The sequence below is a fragment of the Nomia melanderi genome, chromosome 11 (genome assembly GCF_051020985.1).
Source record: "Nomia melanderi isolate GNS246 chromosome 11, iyNomMela1, whole genome shotgun sequence".
Classification (NCBI taxonomy): Eukaryota; Metazoa; Arthropoda; class Insecta; order Hymenoptera; family Halictidae; genus Nomia; species Nomia melanderi.
The window spans coordinates 5797504-5819770 of record NC_135009.1 but is presented as its reverse complement, the minus strand read 5'-3'; the positions used below and the strand labels follow the sequence as shown (position 1 = coordinate 5819770).

At 39.4% G+C, this 22267-nt stretch overlaps 1 protein-coding gene across 9 annotated transcripts in view; it reads right to left on the bottom strand.

The window, feature by feature from the left end:
* Positions 1-862: 862 nt before the first annotated feature.
* Positions 863-22267, bottom strand: part of ttk (zinc finger and BTB domain-containing protein ttk) — a 56652-nt gene continuing 35247 nt past the window's right edge. For 6 of the 9 annotated variants that reach the window (XM_076372145.1, XM_076372141.1, XM_076372146.1 and 3 more), the window contains exon 5: positions 10749-18543. In XM_076372145.1, coding sequence (XP_076228260.1) covers positions 17843-18543 — 701 coding nt within the window. In that variant the 3' untranslated portion in view covers positions 10749-17842. Of the gene's footprint in view, positions 4161-4944; positions 5221-9355; positions 9622-10748; positions 18544-22267 lie in introns of those variants that run through there. The other 3 variants (XM_076372147.1, XM_076372148.1, XR_012999714.1) reach the window with 3 other exon arrangements.

Genomic DNA, 22267 nt, shown 5'->3' with positions numbered 1-22267 from the left:
GTTCTTTGGACCTATTATTATTATTTTTCTCTTTTGGAAAGGGATAGTTGCGCAAGTGAAAGGATTCAACGGTTCTCGGGTGGCTTGAAACGGCCGATTGGCACAAAGCACGCGAGAAGACATCGCGAAACACGTCGCACGACATCTATCAGTCACATTTGCCATCCGGATGATCACTTCCGTCGCGTTTCTTACTCCTACTGGGACTCATTAACTTTACAAAAGATGCTTTTCAACTCGCGGCACGACCTGCGTGCTATTTCCCATTTTAAAACGTCTTAAAACCGTGATACCACTTCAATTTATAGTTGTCACGCATCAAGGATTCATTTTTTTCTTGAAAGCCTGCATGATTCCTATTAATCTTTACACGTTGACGGTTGCGTAAATGATCCATTAATTTAAATGAAAACCCGAATTAATTATACTATTACTTGCTCTTATCTGGTAAATTATAATCACCCATTCAGGTTGAATTGCAACGATTTTATTAAAGAAACGTGTTGATGCGTATTCAAGAATGTGGAAGAACTTGTATCCTTTATCTCGATCGAGAGAGGAACGAAGACGAAAAGTGGCTCGTGTTTTTCTCCCGACGTGGTAGTCGATTAACATCCTCTGCTCGTATACGATCACGTCGGAACGTGCACGCAAATCTCATTATGCAAACGTAGGATTAGAAATATAGTATACGCGCAGAGGTTCGCCCGCAATTACGCACCTGTACATGATTACGTGTAAAATCCGTCGCGCAATGTCAGAAGAGAGTTGCCCTCTTTCGAGTAGCCCTTTGGAGGGTAGGTTGCGCACGTGTGCGCTATCCCATGTCGCCGCAACTGCGGTTATGTTACGCACTTCCTCCTTAACTTTTGTGTTTCGTATTTCTTGAAACATCCGGGGCACAAATGTCGTATCGGAGCGAATTTGAATTCATCGATGATGAAACATTCGCACAACTTGACGAACGCGGACACCTCCAAAGGGTTAAGCCATCTCTCTCGTTCCGAAAATAATGGATGCAATCGTTATTCGTATTAAAAAGGCGTAAAGGTTTGCTTTTACGCCTTTATTGATTAGCACCGAACTTAACGACTAGTCAGTTTACGTGCGCGTTTTATCTGTATAACAGCGTACGCGCACGGTCTACTCGAATTGTGATCGTGAGTTTAAAATCCGAGATGAACGCAATTCGTTCTTCTGTCGTTGCGCCGCACGACACGCAACAATAAAGTAGAGATTAAAATACTTTCGAGACATTCGAAAAAATGGACAGACTTTCTTGGAATATTCAGCAAGATTAATATATATATAATGCTGCCGCGTCGATCATCGCCAACGCGCATTATATTATATTCATTCGTACCTCTTGTACGCGTAGATATATTTTTATCTATTTTATCGATCTATCTACCGTCTCTCTAGCGACACTAGTTCGTGCCCAACTAACTTGCTCGAATGTATCAGGTGTTTAAGCGACCGTTTTTCGCATACCTGGCGCACAATACGAAATGAATTGTTTGCAAAGTAAAGAGCGTTGTACAAATTTGATTGTTAATTGAATAATCAAATATTCTATCGCTGTATAGAAAAGGAGATTATGTCCTATTATGTCTTGGATTTGATAAATTAAATGCAGTTTTTAACATGAATTAAAAGGTAATTTAAGCCCACAGCACTTGTAAATTCAACTGTTTGAACATCATGTACATCGCTACAAATTGCCATATTTGAGAGGTAAGGAAACGATCAAGTTTGTACGAAAGAAGAGGGAAAACCATCGATACACCTCTATTAAATATGGTAAACTTAAGCGGCAATTTGAATTTGTATATATCGTAAAATGATATGAACATACTTTATTCGTTTGTGTGTATAAGATTTAAAACGTTCACTGTCATATTAATATTCATGAAAAATTGTCAGACTGCTGATTTTATGCATTTATAGTAAATACGATTGTCAATAATTTTTATATGTTAAGAGCTTAATAAAATTTAACAAGCTTTTTATTCCATACGAAGCGTCATAAAAAGTAAGTAAATTTTTCATTTCAATTTCCGTGTATCTGTCCGTAGTGATCTACATTTGCATACACATCGGGGCTCGACAACAGAAAATCTGTTAATTAATTCAATTAAACACATTAACTTATAAAATAATTGAATAATTGTCAAACTTGTTAGATGTGTACATTATTTTGATCCAGAAATTATTATTTTGAACGGAACTCGAGATAGCGTTACTCAAACATGGATAAAGCGTTGAATAAATATTCAAATGTCTGTTGTAAAGCCTACACGAAACAAAATATGGTTCATATTTTCAGTTTTACTGCTCAGAGAGTCCATTCAGGTTCACTTAAAATCGTTCTACCAGATCCATGAACGTCACCCACGCGATTTAAATGCATCAATACCCGTATACCGATATAATTTCTATGAAATTCACGTGTGCCGCGACGTTCACTCGCGCGAGCTGCTGAATGACGCCTCCGCGATCTGATCGGTGTCCAAGTATGCGAATCACGGTGTAACACGTAGCACCTGCACTCGTCGAATATAACGAAAGATTGAACGAACATAACCGAAGAAAGTAGTACGGTTGCACTTTTGAGCAAACGATCGCTCTCATTGCGTATCATAGTTAACGTTCCATGTGTTTTGTACGCAACGAGATGTCCTACGCTTGGGAAGATACATATTTGGCACTGGATTCTCTGTTTCTCCCACCGAGAGAGCTTTTCAGGCTTGAATCGCAACTCCATTCGCGTCGATGAGTTTTGTTTCGGTCCTTCCGAGATTGGTAGTGCCAATATTTCATCTTTTCGATGCTGTGTGTATGTCTGATTTGTTCAAAGAGGAATAGTATATAATGATCGTAACAAAATTAAATACGGGAGAAGAGAATTATCTGATCGAAAAGCGATCGTAAATTCTTTTTTCATTGTAACTACACCCGTCAGCGATTCTTCTAATTCACATAGCGTAAACATGGCTGCCATTTTTGTCGCATGTAAGACGACGCAGCATCTTCTTACTGACAAAATCAGTTTTTCTGGCCTGAGCTGGTCTAGTAAATAATTAAACAAAACAAATGGAAAAAGAAGTTTTCTTTCAATGTCTCATTGTTTGAAAAGAGACGTCACCAATCCAGGAGGTAGCGAAACAACAACCATCCCGCCACCACGAGTAGGCGACAAAAATACCACTCTTCATTCTACAGTACAACATCCGCAGTCGCCGTTCGCGTTTCACTGCGATCGAGATCCGCGGAACCTATCGAGATCAAAGGAACGATATCAACCAACGATTGAGATTCTTTCCGACGGGGGAGAACGGCCGCGCGTTTCCCACACCGCACCTCCGAAGCTCGCAGCTCTGGACGCAAACCCCCCAGGCCCAATTCTTAATTCGTCGTGGTAGCGCGTACAATCGTACTGACAAATACGTACTTACATATCGTGTGCCACCGCGCGGCCAATTAGGATGCGAAAAAAATATACGTAGCCGCGCGTGCGTTATGACTAGATAGTTTTGCAGACCCTCGTTTATCGGCGATCGAAGATCACCCTGCCGACTTCGTTTACAGCGGATGACCGAACGAGAGACAACTTTGTAAAACGGTCACTATCGTTCTGAAGACATGGAATTCTTCTGGGAGAGATTGTTCGACGGTTTTTGGAGTGAGGATCGGAGGATTTGATCGCTGCGGCAGAGGCCGATTTACAAATGTCCCGTGACGAACGATTGAGCACAGAAACGCCAATTTCAAGTGTTAAGTTTAACCCTAGTTTGATCTTAGCCTCTCTAAAACTTGAGGTTCCCTTAATTAGTTTATCGCAGAACTGCCCGTAATCGGTCAAAAGACGCAAGGGGGGTGTCGATCGAACGTCGGCAGGGATCGATCCGCGCGCACCTGACGTTCTTCGAGCCGAGTCACGAGGAGAGCATCGTACGACGATGATATGGCGTCAGATTCCCCTTTGTTCCTTTAACAAGGGCTCGCCCTTAGCTGTTCATCACGGTAGACCGCCTGGAGTAGCCCCGTCTCGTCACCGTCTCACCCTGAGCTTCGCACTCCCTCTTCACACGATCGATAATGTCCGCCACCAGCTTCTCTTCTTTTTCCCTTTGCTGCTCCCAGTCCGGCCCTTTCCCGATCTGTAGGGGGCACGTTTTCACATTTTTTCGCTCTTACTTCTCGTCGAGCGTGAACGATCGCGAACGATGCGCAAGGAAGCGGATAAAGGTTGCCGGCCGCGAAAAACCTTTCTTCTGTGACCTTCGCACGCTTTGCCTCACCCCATTTGATAGGGTAAATTGAAGGACGAAGCAAATTCAACGATTTTGGGATATTTTCAAGCTTATTTTCCAGTGAAACGCGTTTGTCTGGGAGATTGGTTACAAATTAGTTTTCGACAGCAGAAGTTTTCATAATAAGAAAATTACACATGTTTGAACCTTAGTTAATAATAGAGAAAACACTATCAAATAGGATTTTTTCAAGTTGTGAAGGGACTGTATGAAAAAGTAATGTCTAGAAGAAGAATTTTGAAGAAAGTTAATATGAGTATGTTTATTGCGACTACATATTTTTCATAATTTATGATATACTTGTCACTAACATTTTACGTAGTGTTAAAGTATTTATAAACATTATAGCATCTCGATTGCTTTGTACACCCTTGCTTGACTATGTTATGGATATTAATCTTGACTTTATTCTAATGGTATTGCGATGAAGTAACCAAGTGCTAAGCACGTGTTACCCTTTATTATGTTCTTTCTAGTGATAGACTTACACAGTCCTCGACGTGGTTCTCAAAGACAACGTGAGGGACAGAAGAAAAGCTTTCGCTGATCAAGTGTCGATCGTTGGAGGATGGGTATGAACATGGGGTGTGTGAGTGGCGAAGCGATCTCGTGATAGAGGGGTAAGACTTACGTCGGAGGTCTTCCGGGTCTTCTTGTTCGTCTGCTCTTCCCTGTTCTCGTCGTTCTCGTTGTCGGAATGCCGGGAGCTCAGGTGACCGATGTAACCCTTACGGGACTTGAAGTATGCATTACAGCTGTGGCACTTGAAGAGCGGCGCCGGCTGGGTGACCTGGGTGGAGACGTGGAGTTTGTACTTGTGCCTGTACCAACGGGTTCGAGACGGTAGGACCTCGCCGCACCACTTGCAGACTACGGAACCGTCGTTTTGAATGAGGTATTCCAGCAGCTTGTAAAACAACGTTTATTTGGTTTTTTCTCTCCCTCTCTCATTCTCAGTTTAATCATCGTTCCTCGCCCCAAATCATGTCGCTCGCGTGACTGTCACACAGCTTCAACCCTTCCCGCCTACCAGTTTCGGATGATCTTCCGGAAGTGTCATGGGGACATCATCCCCAACAAATTCTAATTGAACCGTGACTTTTCGATATTTTTCACGAGAATGTGGATTTGCTGATAAAATTATGCCACGTTTGATCAGCGGGAAATACACAGACGATTTGAATTTATCCGATTAGCATTTTTATGGTGAAGATTCAAAAAATATTACATATATGTAAAACATGCATGAAATATTTATTTATGATTTAATGAATTACTGTTTTGAAAGAGGCACCACCTTCTAAAACATATTAACACTTTAACTTCAGTTTTTAATTGAATATCAAGTACTGTAACGAGTTTGTAATTAAAACGAAACATAATAGAGGATTCCATTTGAATGTGCAAAGTACAGTACTGCCCACTTAAACGTCCACCGCTATCCCTAAATGACATGGTATCCGAACATAATTTTCACAACTTACCAACTCGGGTTCAAATTTTCACATCGGTATCGGAATCTCACACACACTTGTCGCTTCTTCTTCGCTCACTTTAGTTCGCATAAAATTTATCTACCCTGATAAGGCTCGTGACACAGTTCCGGATTGTGAACATTTAAGCGGGCAATACTGTACATAGAATTCCAAAAGTTTCTGGAGTTATTATCGGTCATTTATTTCCCGCCAATCGAAGATTTCTTTTTATTATTCTATCGGAATCTTTCTTTCTGTGCAGTGAAAGATATTACGGTTTAAGTAATACTTTTTGTAAGAATTTCTTATTTATTTCATTCATATTTATGTCCTACTATTTCACATAATATGGAATGCAATTGGAAGCATAATAATTTTCTGAATATTAAATTTTGTTAGAACATAATCCATGGTTATTTTCAAACAAACAATAAAAACAAGGCAACTTCATTAAAAGAAAGTGTGGATTATTCATATGGCACACTTAACTAATGAATCTAGTAAGTTTATATAAGACTGTCTTTTTTTAAATTTTTCAAATATCCCACTAGAATGAGATTTTATAGTATGTTGTTATCATATTAATTATTCTCTACATCATTATGCTACTGAATTAAATCTTCACAATCTACAAATGTAAACTTGTCCCATCAAAAATCAAAAAACCCTAACCCTTTAAATTCGATCATAAAATCAAGAAAGTAATTCATGAAGACTCGAGGGGGTTTAACTATTTTCCAACCACGTAGCGATGACAATCAATAAATTGAAAATGTTTACTCCGATTCGAAAAGTGACGAAAATTTTTGAATGAATTCGAACCATTACAAACTTCACCTATATTACTCGGCCGTCACAGTAACAAAGAATCTTCTAAATTCAATATTTTCTGATTCAAAGACAAATTTTATAAAAATTTGATAAAATTCGTCTGTCTTTACTGTGCTAATTGTATGTCACACCAATTAGGGAAGCTTTTTTTACCTGATCTCGAAACGTTCTCGAACATATTCGAAACTCTGATTCACGTTTCCATATAAATTCCGAGTTCCACGGCGCAGTAAAGCACACAGAGGATGCACCGACAGAAAAGGTGTCACCCATGATAAATTATCGTAAAAATAAGATCCGCTTCCAGCCGAGAGCTGTTACACAGAGAAAGGTCGGTTCAACGAACCCCCGGCATGAAAAGCAAGCGACGGTTTTAATAAGTGAGATACGGGGAACAAACGAGATAAGAGATGAACGTAAGGATGGAAGGATCACTTTTCCAACTGAAACGTTCCGCGGGTGCTTTCCATTCGGCTGGTACAAAGTGACATAAGAAATCTTCAACGTTACAGTTTCCAGTTTATTGGCAATCAAACTCCTGCGCTTGTCGCTATAAAAACCGACCCGTATGGCATTCACGTCGGTAGTAACATAGGATTTAATTACATGGGATATTCAGAGATACGCACTCACAAACAGAAACGACGGAAAGTAGTTTTTCTATTCCGCGAAAGCACGCTTCCTTATACTCTAATTAAACAAGTGTTACAAACAGTTTATTCATATCGTAATAAATACAACGCCTACAACGAAAAAAAATCTCTATGAACACACCACACGCTTTCGTTTTTTGCTTCCTTTTTTTCGTTTTCTTCTTTTGTTTTTTGTTGCTCGCGTTTTCAGTAAATAAGATAGTCGTCAGAAAGAAAAATTTTTTTCGTACAATTGATGAACGCAAAGTTCACAATTGCAGTTAAGAGCTTCGACTAAAACGAGTTTCAATACAACACACCTAATAAATATTTTTTTTCTTTCTTGCTAATACCAAAATTTCAGCATAATAAATTTTCACTACGACACACCTTATTGGACGACGACACTTATCTTTATCGACAACAGTTGTTGATCTTTGTCGGTTGTCAATGCTAATGTTGAGTCAAGCAAAATTAGTCTCTCGGATGAAAGGTATAGTTCCTTATCGTAATTTTTTCCTTCCTGAAAACTTGAAGCTGTAAGGGGAACACAGCGATTCAGGTAAAGTCGGTCCACGTGTTCACAACATTGTGCTATTCATATTAATTCAATAGAGTATTATCTTTCTCATTTTCATGCGCTACTTCGAGTAATACTTCTGTTGATCAATTGATTGGATAAATATCAGTTAAACAACTTAACAAACATTTGGTTATTGTAGTAACTGACTAGAAACTACTAGCTGTATCGATTAACATAACAAAACACTGCACTAGATAACTAAACAAAATAATTGTGTGACCTGTAAGGAGAGGATACGATCTGCTGGAGTATTTTTTGATTTATTAAAATGTTCACGAGCATAAAGGAAACTTAGAATATTACCGCCAACGCTTAGTTATTTTTGTACAAATTATTGTGAATATTTGTTATTTTCCAGTTTTCCTTTTAAATTATGGGGTTATCATAGTTTGCGTGGTTGGTATATTGTGAGAATTCTTCTTTAATTTACTAAATTAAATTCTTGGCAAATCTAAATTTCATATGCTTGTGAATAAATAAAAAAATAATATAAACATATAAATATAACTGTAAGGTATATATATATAACTTTATGTGAAATATATATTTATTAAATAGGTAATCATATTAAGTTTTTTTATTTTCGTTTTATAACCTTCAACTGAATATTCCAATATAAATAATTATTGAATTCAGAAATTATTACAGAAGTTTCTAATAACAAATAAATTAAAATTCTATTTTTAATTAAAAATTCGACAATTATTTGAATATTTCAAAGCAACTCAAAATTCATTACGAAACAAAATCTCAAAAGCCCTTTCTTGCTATAAGTATAGTCCATAATTTTCAATATCCATATCCCTTATGTTCCAGAACACTCACGTTCCCCCTTTTACCAACGACAAAAAACAGAAATCGAATAAATTCCAATTAAGAATTTGATCACTCGATACATAAAATATTTATTAGTATATAATAAATAATTACTTACTTTTAAGTAATTTACTTTATTTAAATATATTTATTAAAACGTATTAATTTTTAAATATTAATAAGTAATTAGTATTTATTTATTCAAACTCAAATCAAATAATCATAAATAAACTCATTTCCCATACCAACTTCAATCGTGCATTAGCTTTAATATTCTAAGGTCCGTTTACCCTCGACAACCCCTTTCACTTCAAGCACATCCTGACGAAAGAAGAAACAGAATGAATCGTGATCGTCATCTCCCCTTGTTTAACAACATCCTTCCGGCGATGCAACAACGAAACGTCCTGTTCCGTCGATCATCGGCTAAAGAATTCTTTCTATGTCTAACAAAATTTCCTAATGCCCCTTGGCCGCACGAGTATACGTGTATTCCCCGTGACGCGAATGGAAAGCACCCTATCAAATCCGCGGCGGGATGGGCCTTCGAAGCGGTCTCCTCGTGGTCTGTCCGTTTCTGTTGGTGCAATTTCCGCGAGGACGCGGTAAACCGCGCCTCTTCCTCGTGTTCGTCCTTCGAACGAAGCCAGGCGCAGGTGGCGCGCTGCTTGCCGGAGCAGCACCAAAAGCAGCAGACCAACCAACCTGTTTCCTGACCTCCGGCTCTGCTTCCCCGGTCTCCGATTTGGGCAGCAACAGATCCGGCCGGTCCTCCTCCCGGTCGGTCAGGAAGTGCATGCCGCTGACTACCCTCTCGGATTTGATGAACGTGTTGCTCCCGTTGTCCTCACCGAAATTGTCCTCGCTGGTGCGGGCCGACGTCGTCGTCGTCGCGGGCGGCGGCGGCGACGACGAGGACGACGACGTGCAGATCTCGAACGTGATGTCGGTAGGCAAACTCGGCAGCTGGTCTGGTTAGACATGGAAAGAAAACAGGCGCAGGATCGTTAGTTTTGCGAGTTAGAGATTTGGGGATACGGAACTGGCAATGCCGAGGCTTTCTTTTAATGTTATTGCTGTCACTTGAGAACAATGAACGAGGAAGAGAGGGAGTTAAAAATGTTATTCATGGAAGGATAACTTGGATTTGGCATAATGTTCGAAGCAGTTGCTGTAATTTTCAATCATATTGAAAAAGTAAGGACAGAAATTTTTATTTAATTCCTAGGGGAGTTGATGTGGTCTTAAATGTTTCTGTTTCTGCAAAATATGTTGGTGATAGTAATGTCCCGCCTTCGTCTTTCCTTTAAATAGTGCAGTTCAAATATAGTTTATCTTATTTTATATAGGAATCGCATGGAAAGAATATTAAGAAAAAATACATCATGTAGATGTGTTTGGAAACGATGCGCGAATTTTGATAAGGATAAGATTGGAATGTTAACCTTTTCCAGGCAGAAAATCCCATAACGGTGTTAAGCAGATGCAATTGCTGAGGAAAGTATTTGAACAATGTACAAAAATACAAAAAACTGAATTTTTAATAATACATGTTCTTTTGTAATTTGTATTATAACCAATTTGCTGGATTTGTTTTAGAAATAAATTTTCCTTCAATCCCTCGCTTTATTCAAATACTTTCGGGAATGACTGTCGATCTGCTCGAGTAATTTCTCCAGCCGAGAAATTGCGCGTTTCAATTACCATTTAAAGTATCACATTTTAAATGTACCATAAAATCATTATTTTATTATTTTGTGTATGAATTTAAATTATCCACAGGAAAGAACATTCTTCTCTTCTCCAGAAGACAGCTGTAAGATTGGCAATGGTACATGGATAGAAAAGCAATTTCCATCTCGAGTGCAATATATTCTCGCGGAATCGGAAATAAAAAGTGTCTCTGCCTTCCCAGAGAAGTAATAGCCTAGTCTTATTGTACTATCCCGATTAAATGCTTATATTCTATGTATTGGAATTTTATTTGCATTCAGGTTTAAATAATACATCTAACTTGGCCAGTGCTGACTTCGGTTAGCACCGTCAATTCGTTAAAGAGAAGGGCGACTATCGTGAAATAGAACCTTTTACATCTACATATGTTTCTTTGTCTTGCTTTAATGAAGGTTGCGCTAATCGATACAAGAAATAAACGGTCGGATAGACTATTGCAATGTATATCACAAAGAGTTACAAAGAAACTACAATTAGGTAAAAACAAAATAAAAATAATAATTATCAAATTGTTATCGCTCTTATCGCCACCAGACACCAATATATAGGTATACCGTACGTACATTAAAACAAAATGTACAGCCGACGAGCGACCGGATCATTGTGCGAACGTGCAGCTTTTTCTTCCATTTTTTTTCATTGTTACTCGTTATACGTATATATAACCTCTTTTTATATTTAAACGTGACTCACCCTCGAACAAGATGAACAATACAACATAGTATAGTATTTATATATATATAATAAATTTTCTTCTGTACTTGCAACGTTTATATCCTCTTAACAGTTTCCTCGCGATTTCGTTTTCTATTGCAAAAAAAGAACAAAATAAAACGTAAAAATCACTATCGAACGTCCTGCTGTGGTTGTGTGTCAGTTAACATATATATTCTATGTACCGCTTCTTTCTTCTACCGAAACAGAGTGCCGTGCGATGTTTCCTCTCGTGTGACGTTTCAAGTGCATTGATAAAGTGCGTGCTAGTACACGGATACACGTATCCGGCTATCTAATGTTACTAGTTAATAGTCGGTGCGATTGCAAGAGAATTTACTAAAGGAAAGAGAAAATCACTCGCGTCATCGTTTTATTCGAATGTGTATCCAAAGAATCCCCCCCCCCCCTCAAAAAAAAACAAAGAACCAAAAAAGAAAAAAAACAAAAGAACGAATCGCGTGAGTAAGAATAATTGCAGGTGGAGATGCGATAAGACGGTGATTCCTTTTTTTTCTTTTTTCCCCTCTTTTCTTTTTCATGTCGTTCGGGACGCCTTGGTGTATCTTCACCGTTTCGTCGTGTGTCAGCGACCCCCCACCCAGCGAATCTTATTCGCGCGATCCCGAAAGCTCCCGACGTTCTGGCGATAGACGGGACGAGATGGGGCAGAAACGATGAATTTAACAAACTCATTCTCCGGCATTCAAACGACATCCAATTACGCACTTTTGCGGCCAACACGAATAAAATTTGCAAGTTGTTAACTATCGTAATATAAATAAAAATCTATACGCCAGAACACCGTGTTGGCGGAGCACGCGAGCGCGCATACGTAACCTCTGCGTCCTGTCGACGAATAAAAAAAAAGTGGAAACATAGAAGGCGCCGTGATCCGTCGCAAGCTGTATCGTTTAACGCTCAGATAAAATTATCTGTACCGTGAATAATAATAATAATAATATTATTAATAATAATAGTAATAATAATAACCGTTTCCGTTCGCATCTTGTCTGGCTATCTCACGTTTCATCCCTTAAATGTGTCGCTGTGGTTTTAAAGCCTAACGAACCTTACTGCGTTAACTAATTACCCGATGTTACAGTTAAAGTTAAAAATAATATAATTAATATTATCTGATGATGTCAATAGTAATAGTATAATAATAATAATAATAATAATAATAATAATAATAATAATAATAATAATAGAACTCTTACAATAGTGGTATAAAACTAAAACGTAAGTAAGGTAGTCACAATGCATGGAAAGTGAAGAAAAAAAAAGAAGAGTAACACGACCGTCTTCGATTGCTTTTGCACAATTGTCATACAATTAGGAAATCACTTTATCGTTTCTTTGCATTTCTCGGAGGGGCTCTTAGCGATGAGCCCCGCGCGTACACGCAAACTCTGTCTTTTTTTTTCTCGTTTAAATAAAATTTTTTTTTCTTCTTTTCGCCAACGAAATCGAACGAGACTGAGTTCGCAAACATACCGAAGTATAGATTACGCGTTACAGATCACCAAACAGTAAGATTGTGGATCCAATTATGTAACAAATATATTTTTTCCTTCGAGCACGCGTTTGGACGCTCTTTAACTCACAAAAGTAATTGATACCGCCCTATATAACATCCGCTGTATGCATTCCCGTTAACATATAATATCAGAGTTTCGCTCTTTTTATGTTTCAACGATCGACTGGACGTAGAAAGAGGAAAGGACTTCGCGGAAGAAAAGAATACAATTCGCCGGGCGTGGCCAAAACGGAAGTGAAAGTGCGTCGGTCCTTTTTTTCGCTGTTCACACGTTCCTCCGCGATATGCGAGTTTTTTCCATTTTTTTTTGTTCGAAGAAGAACAGTTCGGACAGGAAAAAAAGTTTACACACAAGTGCACGTTCCATCTCACGTAATATATCTCTTTTTTTCAATATATATATATAAAAATATATATATACATATATATATATATATGTGTATGTGTGTGTATATATATATAGACACACACACATATATGTGTGTATTTTAAATAGCTCTTTGACAACCATCATTCTGCCATGCACACGCCTTTCATTCTCACTTGCGCTTGTAGACACCGTTGCGGAAGACCAAAATACTCCATATATTTTTCCGTTCGGCATTCGTTCGAAAGCACTCGCGACGGATATTCATCGAATAGAGAAGGAAAAAAAATATATATATATGTACATATATATAGATATACATACAGATATAGATACAAAAAGGGAATCAGGAAAATAGAGGTAAGAGGAGAAAAGTGTTTCCCTGTTGTGTTCAGATTGAACGTGTAAGTGAACATTATTTTAAGTCTAATAAATTCGTGGTGCGCTAGGGAGTTGTGAAGAAATCCGGGTAATATCGGAGGTCGCAGAAATTACTCAGTGTAAAGAGAACCAGACTACGTGTATCACCATTCTTTCTTTCTTTCTTTCTTTCTTTGCAAGTACTTGACGGTGCGCTCGTTAACTGCTAGTTATTGTACAAATCGCATGCGTTTTGTTCGTGATGACGACGATACAAAATAATATTCTGTCCGCGGAGGAATATATAGTAAACGAAGAGGAACGGGCGAAACGTTCACTTGTTGTCGTGGGTTCCTGGTGTGGCGTATCGTATATTGTTGTCTCTCGGCAGAACGAGTCGTGATTTCTATTTTCCGTAATTCACCCGAAAAAAAATATGTCGACAATGTCTACTATGCGGTGTGTCCCAACCACCGGAGGAAAAAAATAAAAGAAAAACGTTGTAACAGTGTTATCAAATATAACAGATTTTCATCGGATAGAGTGTGTATACGTGTGTATCTGTATGCGTGTAGGTCTGTGTAGGTGTGTTTCCTTTTTGTTTCTTTTCAACCGAACGAATGAACGAAAAAAAGTATAATATAATAATATAATATAATATAATAATAATAAATCAAAGAGAAAAAACAAACGGTCCAGACCCCGAACTAACTAGGGTCTATTATATATACTATGTTTGTATACATATATAACTTTCTCTATAACGTGTCCGTGCTTGCCTGTGCATTTAACTTATATACCTAGCAATAATAATAATAATAATAATAATAATAATAATAATAATAATAATAATAATGATAACCAATTTCATCGGTGCTGTCCATAGCTAAAAGTTAATAATTCTTATCAAACAATATAATATTAATAGCAATATAATCATAACGGTGATAATAAAAATAATATTGTTTGCTGCATTAATAGTAGTGCGAGTAATGGTAAATCGATAATGATAATAGTAATAATTAATCAATTGGTAATAACTATAATACACTTTCCCAGAGAAACCTGTACATATACCAAGGCTGCTTGCAGTATAATTCATGTTTTCTCTCTCGCGCGTGCTCTCTCTCTCGCCCTCTCTTCCTCTCCGTCTTTCTTTCTTTCTTCCTCTTTCTTTCATTCACGCACTCATTCTCTCGCTCTCGCTCTCGCTCTCTCTCTCTCTCTCTCTCTCTCTCTCTCTCTCTCTCTCCCTCTCTCCCTTTCTCTATTTAGGCACTATCTAATTGAACTCTACGAGTCTCCTGCGCTCGTAGCGAACCGTTATAAACTCTCTGATAAATATACATTTTCTTCTTCTTTTTTTTTTCCTTTTAATATTTTACTAATATGCTTTGCTACGCACCATTGGAATCAAATCTGTTTGGAAGGCTTACAAAAGATTTAAAAAAAAAAAAAGAAAAGAAAAAGGATCCTGACTGCGAAACTCTGCGCGCACTACTCAAGGGTCTATTCCCTCGTTCTGCGGAATTCAAAGAACGTTCGTTTTCTTATCGTACAAGCGAGTGATATGTAGTAGGTTGGTATAAATTTTTCATCGAATAGAGAAAAACATCACGGACAAAGACGAATGGAGGAATTTTTGCTTATCGATGATTCATACTTGAACACGAATGCACCGAGGGTCATTAGGGGGTGGCAAAGTTCCAAATTTTCCGAGAAGAGGTGATCGTGTTCGCAATTGACGTTTCACAATGCCAACCTACAAAATGTGTGGATTTTTTCCCCTCTTTTTTTGCAGAAACAGTAAGGGAAAATAGCATGTATTAAAACATAAAGTCACTTTTTTAAAGCTATCGTCGCGGTACGATCTAGAAAAAAAAGGATCTTCGTAATAATGTCCTTTCGTCAGTCCCATTATTCATATTGCTTACGTTACTCTGTACTTTTTGCACGACTGTTTTTTCTTCTTCTCCTTTATACAACTCTTCTTAACCCTTAAAAAGAAACGAACGATCGATAAAGGCACGAGAAAGCTCGTTAGTTCCCGAGGAAATATTTCTCTCTCAATCTCTCTCTCTCTTTTCTTTGTTCGTCGATAAATCGTTAAATTTTGATTCTCAAAAGATAACGAGAATAAATTGGAATTTATGCAGACTACGCCCGCGTAAAATACTGCGACCATTGTGAAAACTCTTTTCCGTGTCTTACGCGGGGGGCCCGACAAAAAATTTTCAACGCTGTGAAACTGTGGTTTGAATATGTCCTACGCACGCCAACGATAGGTCACGCGATAAAGATTGTCCATTTGCACGAAAAGTTTCATAGGCGCATTTATAAAATACATTCCACAGCACAACATTATTAATAACACAACCGACAAAAGTATAATTCTTTATTAAAAGAAAAGAAAAGAAACCAAAGTTTTGAACGAAATACATACAATTAGAACTTCATATTCAAGACACTCGAATTTCGAAAGTTACTTTTTATGCATCCATTTGCACATCAAATAAGTAGAAGCGGTAATGAAACAAGAGAACAAGTGAGTAAATGGATTTTTTTTACCAAGAATCAACTTTTTATCGATTGTTGAATTATTAATAATGAATTGTACCCTGCAGTTCGCAGGACATCGAAAGTATCGAATGCTTAATTCAACTTTCCTTGATAGTCCAAATTAGTATGTCTTTTAAGTGCCACTCACGTATTCGTACGTAGAACATAGCAAACGTGTGAAACGGTCGTGCGAGTGAGGGAGACGTCGAAACATCGATCGGCTACAAGCACCGCGCGCTATTGCACAGTTCAAAGATCATATAATACTAATGTACACAGGGGCACTTTGGTCGAGCAACCGCGCGCGAGGATAGACACTTCTTTCGCGGCCACGCGACGTCCCGCTCAGCAGTGATTGCAGCTGATCCGTTGTGTTGGTTTCCTCCACTGGCCGACGCGCACTCAATTCGTCCCTTCTTCTCAAAGAACAGAACAGAAAACACTCGGTCGGGCTCCACCGAACGACTTAAACCGATCGCGCGTAGAAGTTGGACCGCGCTTAATACAGAGAGGGAAGGTCGATCATCGCGGGGGTAAGATGGGCCACGCGATTGGTCCGCGCGATACAGGGAACAATTCGAAACGAGGAGACTCTTCTCACGGATCGCACGTGATACGTCTGCGAGTACTTAGTAGAGTTCTGGGAATGTGTTCCATTGTTTGATTCGTGCTTGGCCAGTATGGGGGTTGTGTCTGACATTTGGGATGCGGTCGATACAAAATCAATGATTTCTCGGGGAAAAGTTAATTTATCGTTTCGAATAGAATTTTTGTAACATTGATTTGTGAATTGAAATAGAGTTTCTGTGAAAAGAATTTTGTTTTTAGAGGGAATTAGTCATATATAATTATGAATAAGTTACTTTATCAAAAATTATATTGTAGATCGCTTGACTTCGTTCTTTAAAATGAAAATTATGAATGATCATTTTCTCGTCGGTTACCAGATTATGTTTCTGTATAATAGATATTCATTGGCATAAGTGTATCATCTGTCTTCTCTAAGAATATTTTAATACATAATAATATGTTTGTGATTAAATATAAGATCATCTAGCTTACTACTTAATACGATGTAGTAAAAAAAACGTTAATAAACTCTGAGAAAATTTATAATATCTCAATGAGATAGTAAATTCTTTAAATATTCAGTTGAATTTTTCAATTAATCTCATTTTTATAAAATAAAGAAAAAAATTAAAATTAATAAATTGTTTTTTTCGATAAAATATACCGAAAATGTATCATAATAGCATTTTTAAGTTTCGCCTCATACGTTTTGTCAATGTGTACACATAAAAAAAAAAAATCACATGAAGAATGATAGGAAAAAGTTCAAAGCATTAAAAAATAAAATATATATCTACGTACGTAGTTTAAAAATCTTAACAAATCCGCACAAATATTCATACCTACACTTGAAGTCAAACAGATCATTGCTAGCGTCAAACCGATTCTAGTAATCCCCATAAAATACGCAAAATGTATCCCAACAAGACAGACTTCTTACATCCAAATGTATCATCACAAAATCAATCTATGACAACTCAGGTCCCACACCTTGATCGTACAGCATTTTCCCCGAACAAACACACCCGGTATATCTGGCCAGGCAACAGATATAGAATCAAACCTGGATTCTAATCACAAAACTCCACCGTTCAGACTAGGACGACGGAAACAGAAGAAAAATCATGCGGAACAGTTTCTTTCAAACGCGTCCCCGTCTGAACGCGGACAGGATCCTTGTGGCCTGCGAGTGTCTTAGAGTCGGCCTGGGGATCGAGCTCCTCGCGTTCCTCTGACCGACGGCGGTCGCAGCTGGGGCCGCTTCCGCGCGTCCGTCGCGCTGGTCCGCGCTGTTCGACGTTCTTCGTGCCGGACCGATCGCAACCCCACCTCGCCCTCGCATCGCCCGCTAAGGCGAGAGAAAAAAGCCGAACGGCATCACGCAGTCCTTGGGCATGAAACAGTCGTGCACGGTTTTCATGTGGTTCTTCATCTTGTCCGGCCTGGAGAACTCTTTGCCGCAGACCGGGCACGGGAATACTTTTCTCTGGTGGCCCTCGTGGTAGAGGAACGCGTGTCGCTGGAAGCTGTATTTGTTCTTGAACGTTTTCTGGATGTCGACTTTCGCGCACTCGGTGCACTGGTACACGCCCTCGGAGATCGAGGCGTAGCGAAAGAGATTCAGCCCGCGCACGGACATCTCAGTAAGCTGTTCAGCGGGGTCCTGCGAATGCGAGGTCGCGCGTCGTCTCATGCGTCTCTTCGGCACCTGCCGGCCCGGTGGCGCGGACATCGTGCCGATCTGGTGGCCGCTCGTCGACGAGGAGTTTGTCGTTGGAGCCGGACTGCTGCTGCTGCTGCTCCCGCCGCTGTTCTGCGCGTTGTTCCTGCCTGTAGCCGGCGACGCAGACGAGCTTCTCGTCGAGGACGTGGTCGTGGTTGTTCCAGAGCTCGACGCTGTCGTCGACGCCGTGGTCGTGGTCAATGATGCGCTCGAGGTTGATCTCGTGCTCGACGTCTCCGCGGTCGACTGACTGCCCGGTGTCCCCACGTTCCGTGACTTCTCCTTCCACGTGTCGCCGTCCGACTTCGCGTTCCCCGATGTATACTCTGCGAAAAGACTTTAGTTAGTGACATTATCGGAGCATGCGGTACAGCTGTGTGCTATGATCTTATTGCAACAACGATAAATAGAAATAAATATCGACAATTGTTTTGTCGTTCTACGTAAAAAAGGCTGTGTGTGATACTGCATGCAACTGTAAGATGGTTCAAACCGAAAGGTGAATGATAATACTGTATCAATGCGATAATACGTTCGTACTGCAATTACGTGCAAACAAAAGTACAAACGATATTCGCTGTCTATAAAATAAAGCGATTACGGACGTTCCTTTGTGTCTACAATGGTAATCGGATTTTAATAAGACCTGTAAAGAAAACGTTTGACCACAGAAATGCTAGGCTACTAAGTTGGGTACTGTAGGAGATACGGGGGAGGAGTGGGCGGGTCGTGGAACATCAACGAAAATAAAAATAAACGTCGATAAAACAAGAAAAAACAAAGTGTGATCATACCATTTCTTTCTTTTTTTTAACAAGTTGCGCGACAATACGTGCCTTTTCTCGCGTTCCGTGAACGCGGGCAGAGTTAACTACAAAAGAAAAAGAACATACGTGACGTACATCGATAGATTCATAGGAGTCCGACAATTCCACGCTGAAAATTCTTAATTGGGCGTTGAGATTTCATCAACTTTCACGGGAAAAAAGACTAAAGAGAAAAAGGAAAAAAAGTGAACGTCGGACGAAACCCTTGCGACATTGCTTTTTAAGTTTACAGCGTGAATGACTTCGGTACACTCTGCAAGGTGCACTGGATATTTTCCAAGCTGGCTCCGTAGTAATGTTAGATGTGACAGTTGTGTACCAAATCTGTTGCGCAACAGATCCTCCGTTGAACTTCGTTCACAAAATTCGATCAACGCGAGAAACGATGTCCGATGCCTCAGAAACAATAGAAAACACTCTTCTTTGTTCTTCTATAATGAACTCTCTAACAATTCGCAGCCAGGATTCGCTTGTCATCGTTTCTCGCGACGACAAAAGAAACAATACGATAATAAAAACGTGGATGAAAAGTAATAAAGTTTCACGGCCAGCAGGCTCATAAAAAAATAAGATCAAAAAGTTAAATGCAACGAACAAACCATGTACATATATATATTTATCTTTCTGTTGTTCTCCAAATGTTTCACTTTCCTTCGAATTGTCCGGACAGTAAAAATAATAAATCAACAATACGCGTACGCAACATGCAAAACAAAAGTCCATAAAAAATAATAATCGCTGACTTCCCTGCCGCGGTTGGCTCTTACCGGAGCGGCGGAGTCGGCCGCCATCGCGTTTTTTCGCGCGGGAAATTTAAAAAGTGCGCGCAAGCATATGGCGAACATCGATCGCGAACAAACACGACCATTGCGTCCGCTCGAGCCATCCGCCGCGAAGGAATCTTAATATCTAGAGATCGTCTGCGTTGGCAGGCTCGAAATTCGCTGCGCACATGATTACGTCTGACATTTTATAAAACTGAATCCGACGATTAAACGAGACCGGTTTAAATTACTCGGGTAATTCGCCCGCGCGTTGTCACGGCGACCGCGCGCGTGTTGCGGCAGCGACTGCGCTCGGCCAACGAGACGCATCCACGAAAAATCGCTAAAACGAAACTAAATAAAAGTAATTTTTGGCTAAGTGTAACGGTGCTCCGTGGTGAGTGGCGGGAATTCTCGATTTTGGTGTGATTCTTTCTCTCCCTTTGTATTTTGTTTGTGTGTGTGTGCACGTTTGTATGTCCGTTGTGTGTATGTATAGCCGTGTGGTTGCGTGTGGGTATACATGAACCTATCGAGATGGATAAATATACACAAGGGCGGTGGTGATTTTTCGTTTCAAACGGCTAATGAGAAAATCTCTACGAGGACACGGGTGTGGAACGCGCGATTCGATTTCGAAGCCTCCCCCGAAAATGAGAGGCGAGCAGAGCTCGCGGTGAAAATTGTTTGTGGCATTCGATTCGAAGTAAACTTTATGGCACTTTCATGGTGGTTCGTCGGTGTCATGGGTCGCGGACCCATGACACGACGGTGTTCTTAGCTGCTGAACGATCTTAAAATGAAGAGTCTCACGAGTCTCTGCGCGCGAATCGGGCCACGCCTCACGTTCCACATACGTGCGCGTGCGGTTCGTACAACGCATAATTAACGGAAACGACAACGAAACGCAACGAAAGAAAGTGACCAAAAAAAAAAATAAATGAGCTAAACGTATCAAATACTACTTGCACGTCTACTGCGCCGCTCAGGCGTGATTGGTAGTTACCTTCGTTTCGGTTCAATGCGATCAATCCGCATTAGTTTCCTCGACAAACGTGTACAAAACTCAGTGAACAATCCAGTAGTAGCCACTTTTATAAACTTTCGATAACGCACAAATCTTTTTCCTGTATTCGTTCTCTTTTCTCTCTCTCTTTCTTTCGATATCCGACTTCATTACACTCGTTCCCTTTGTTTCCACTACTTGTTTTTTTGTTCTTTTCTTTTCTAGCAATTCGTGTTCCCCTCTCGTCCTGCTTCGGCGGCGGAGTCAGGGCACAAGATTCGTTAGTGGAAAAAAGATAAACAACGCAGAAAAATCGTCGAAACGCATTAACAAAGAAAAAAAATAGGTATGTATATATATATATAGAGAGAAAATGCATGGTAAGATGTTCGTGTGCTCGAAATTAAAGTGAAACGCGTTTACAACTGGAATTTACTGAAGTATTATTGCAGTTAATGGATGAAGCTTCGATACAAAACTTTGGGTAAAGCTCGGTTCCACGCAGTCGGTATCACAAGGGCAGAAATTGTCTGGTTTCCTCGGCATTAAACGATAAGAACGACCAAACAGCTTTTTCCGAGACGGAAACGGAATCTGCGAGCAGCAAGTCGTCCTCGAAATGCATTCATTTCACTGCGACACTTCGATGCGTTGTTGTTGTACACTTTGTCGGAGACGTGCAACTTCTCGAGATTCGTGGTCTCGACATTTTCTATTATTTTAATATTTTAGTTATTTAATTCTTCTTTTACTGTATAATTTTGAAAACGACTATTAACGAGACCATTTTATCAGTCAGTGAACACTTTTCGTTTTCATCGACGAATCCCGTTAAGTCGAGCACGCGACAAAATTTGAAGCATGCGTTCACGCGCACAACGGAAAAGAAAAACGGATACGTGAATGCGTGTGTATGTGTGTGTGAGACAAGTCGGTACACAGCGAGACTTAAAAACCCCTCGGTTATAATCTATTGAACACCGTTCTTTTTATTATCGATAGTCATAATCAAACAATCAGTGCATATAAAATATACTAAGTCTACCCAGCGTCAGAAAAGACTTCATCTTCTCTAAAAAGTTCCCTATAAAATTTCACCTTTTGTTTCATCGTTTTCATTATTCTGTTTTTTTTGTTTGTTTGTTTGCTTTGTTTGCTTGCTTACAACACTCGTTTTACGACAAGGTCTCACTTATTTGGCACTAAATTGGCGATCGTCGGGCGCGCTTTTCTCATTTTTGTCACTTTTCATATTTTTTTCGCTTTTTTTTTGTTAAAAAAACGGGGACATACACGCGCGCGCACCTGCGATCGCGGCTTCGATAACAATTCTCGTTTTACTTTTTTTTTTAACTTCTTGTTCTTGCCTCTAGCTTCTTCACTGTCTTCGTCATTTACCGTCGTTCATTCTTTACCTTTCTCTTATCATTTTTTTTTCATTTTTCATTTCATC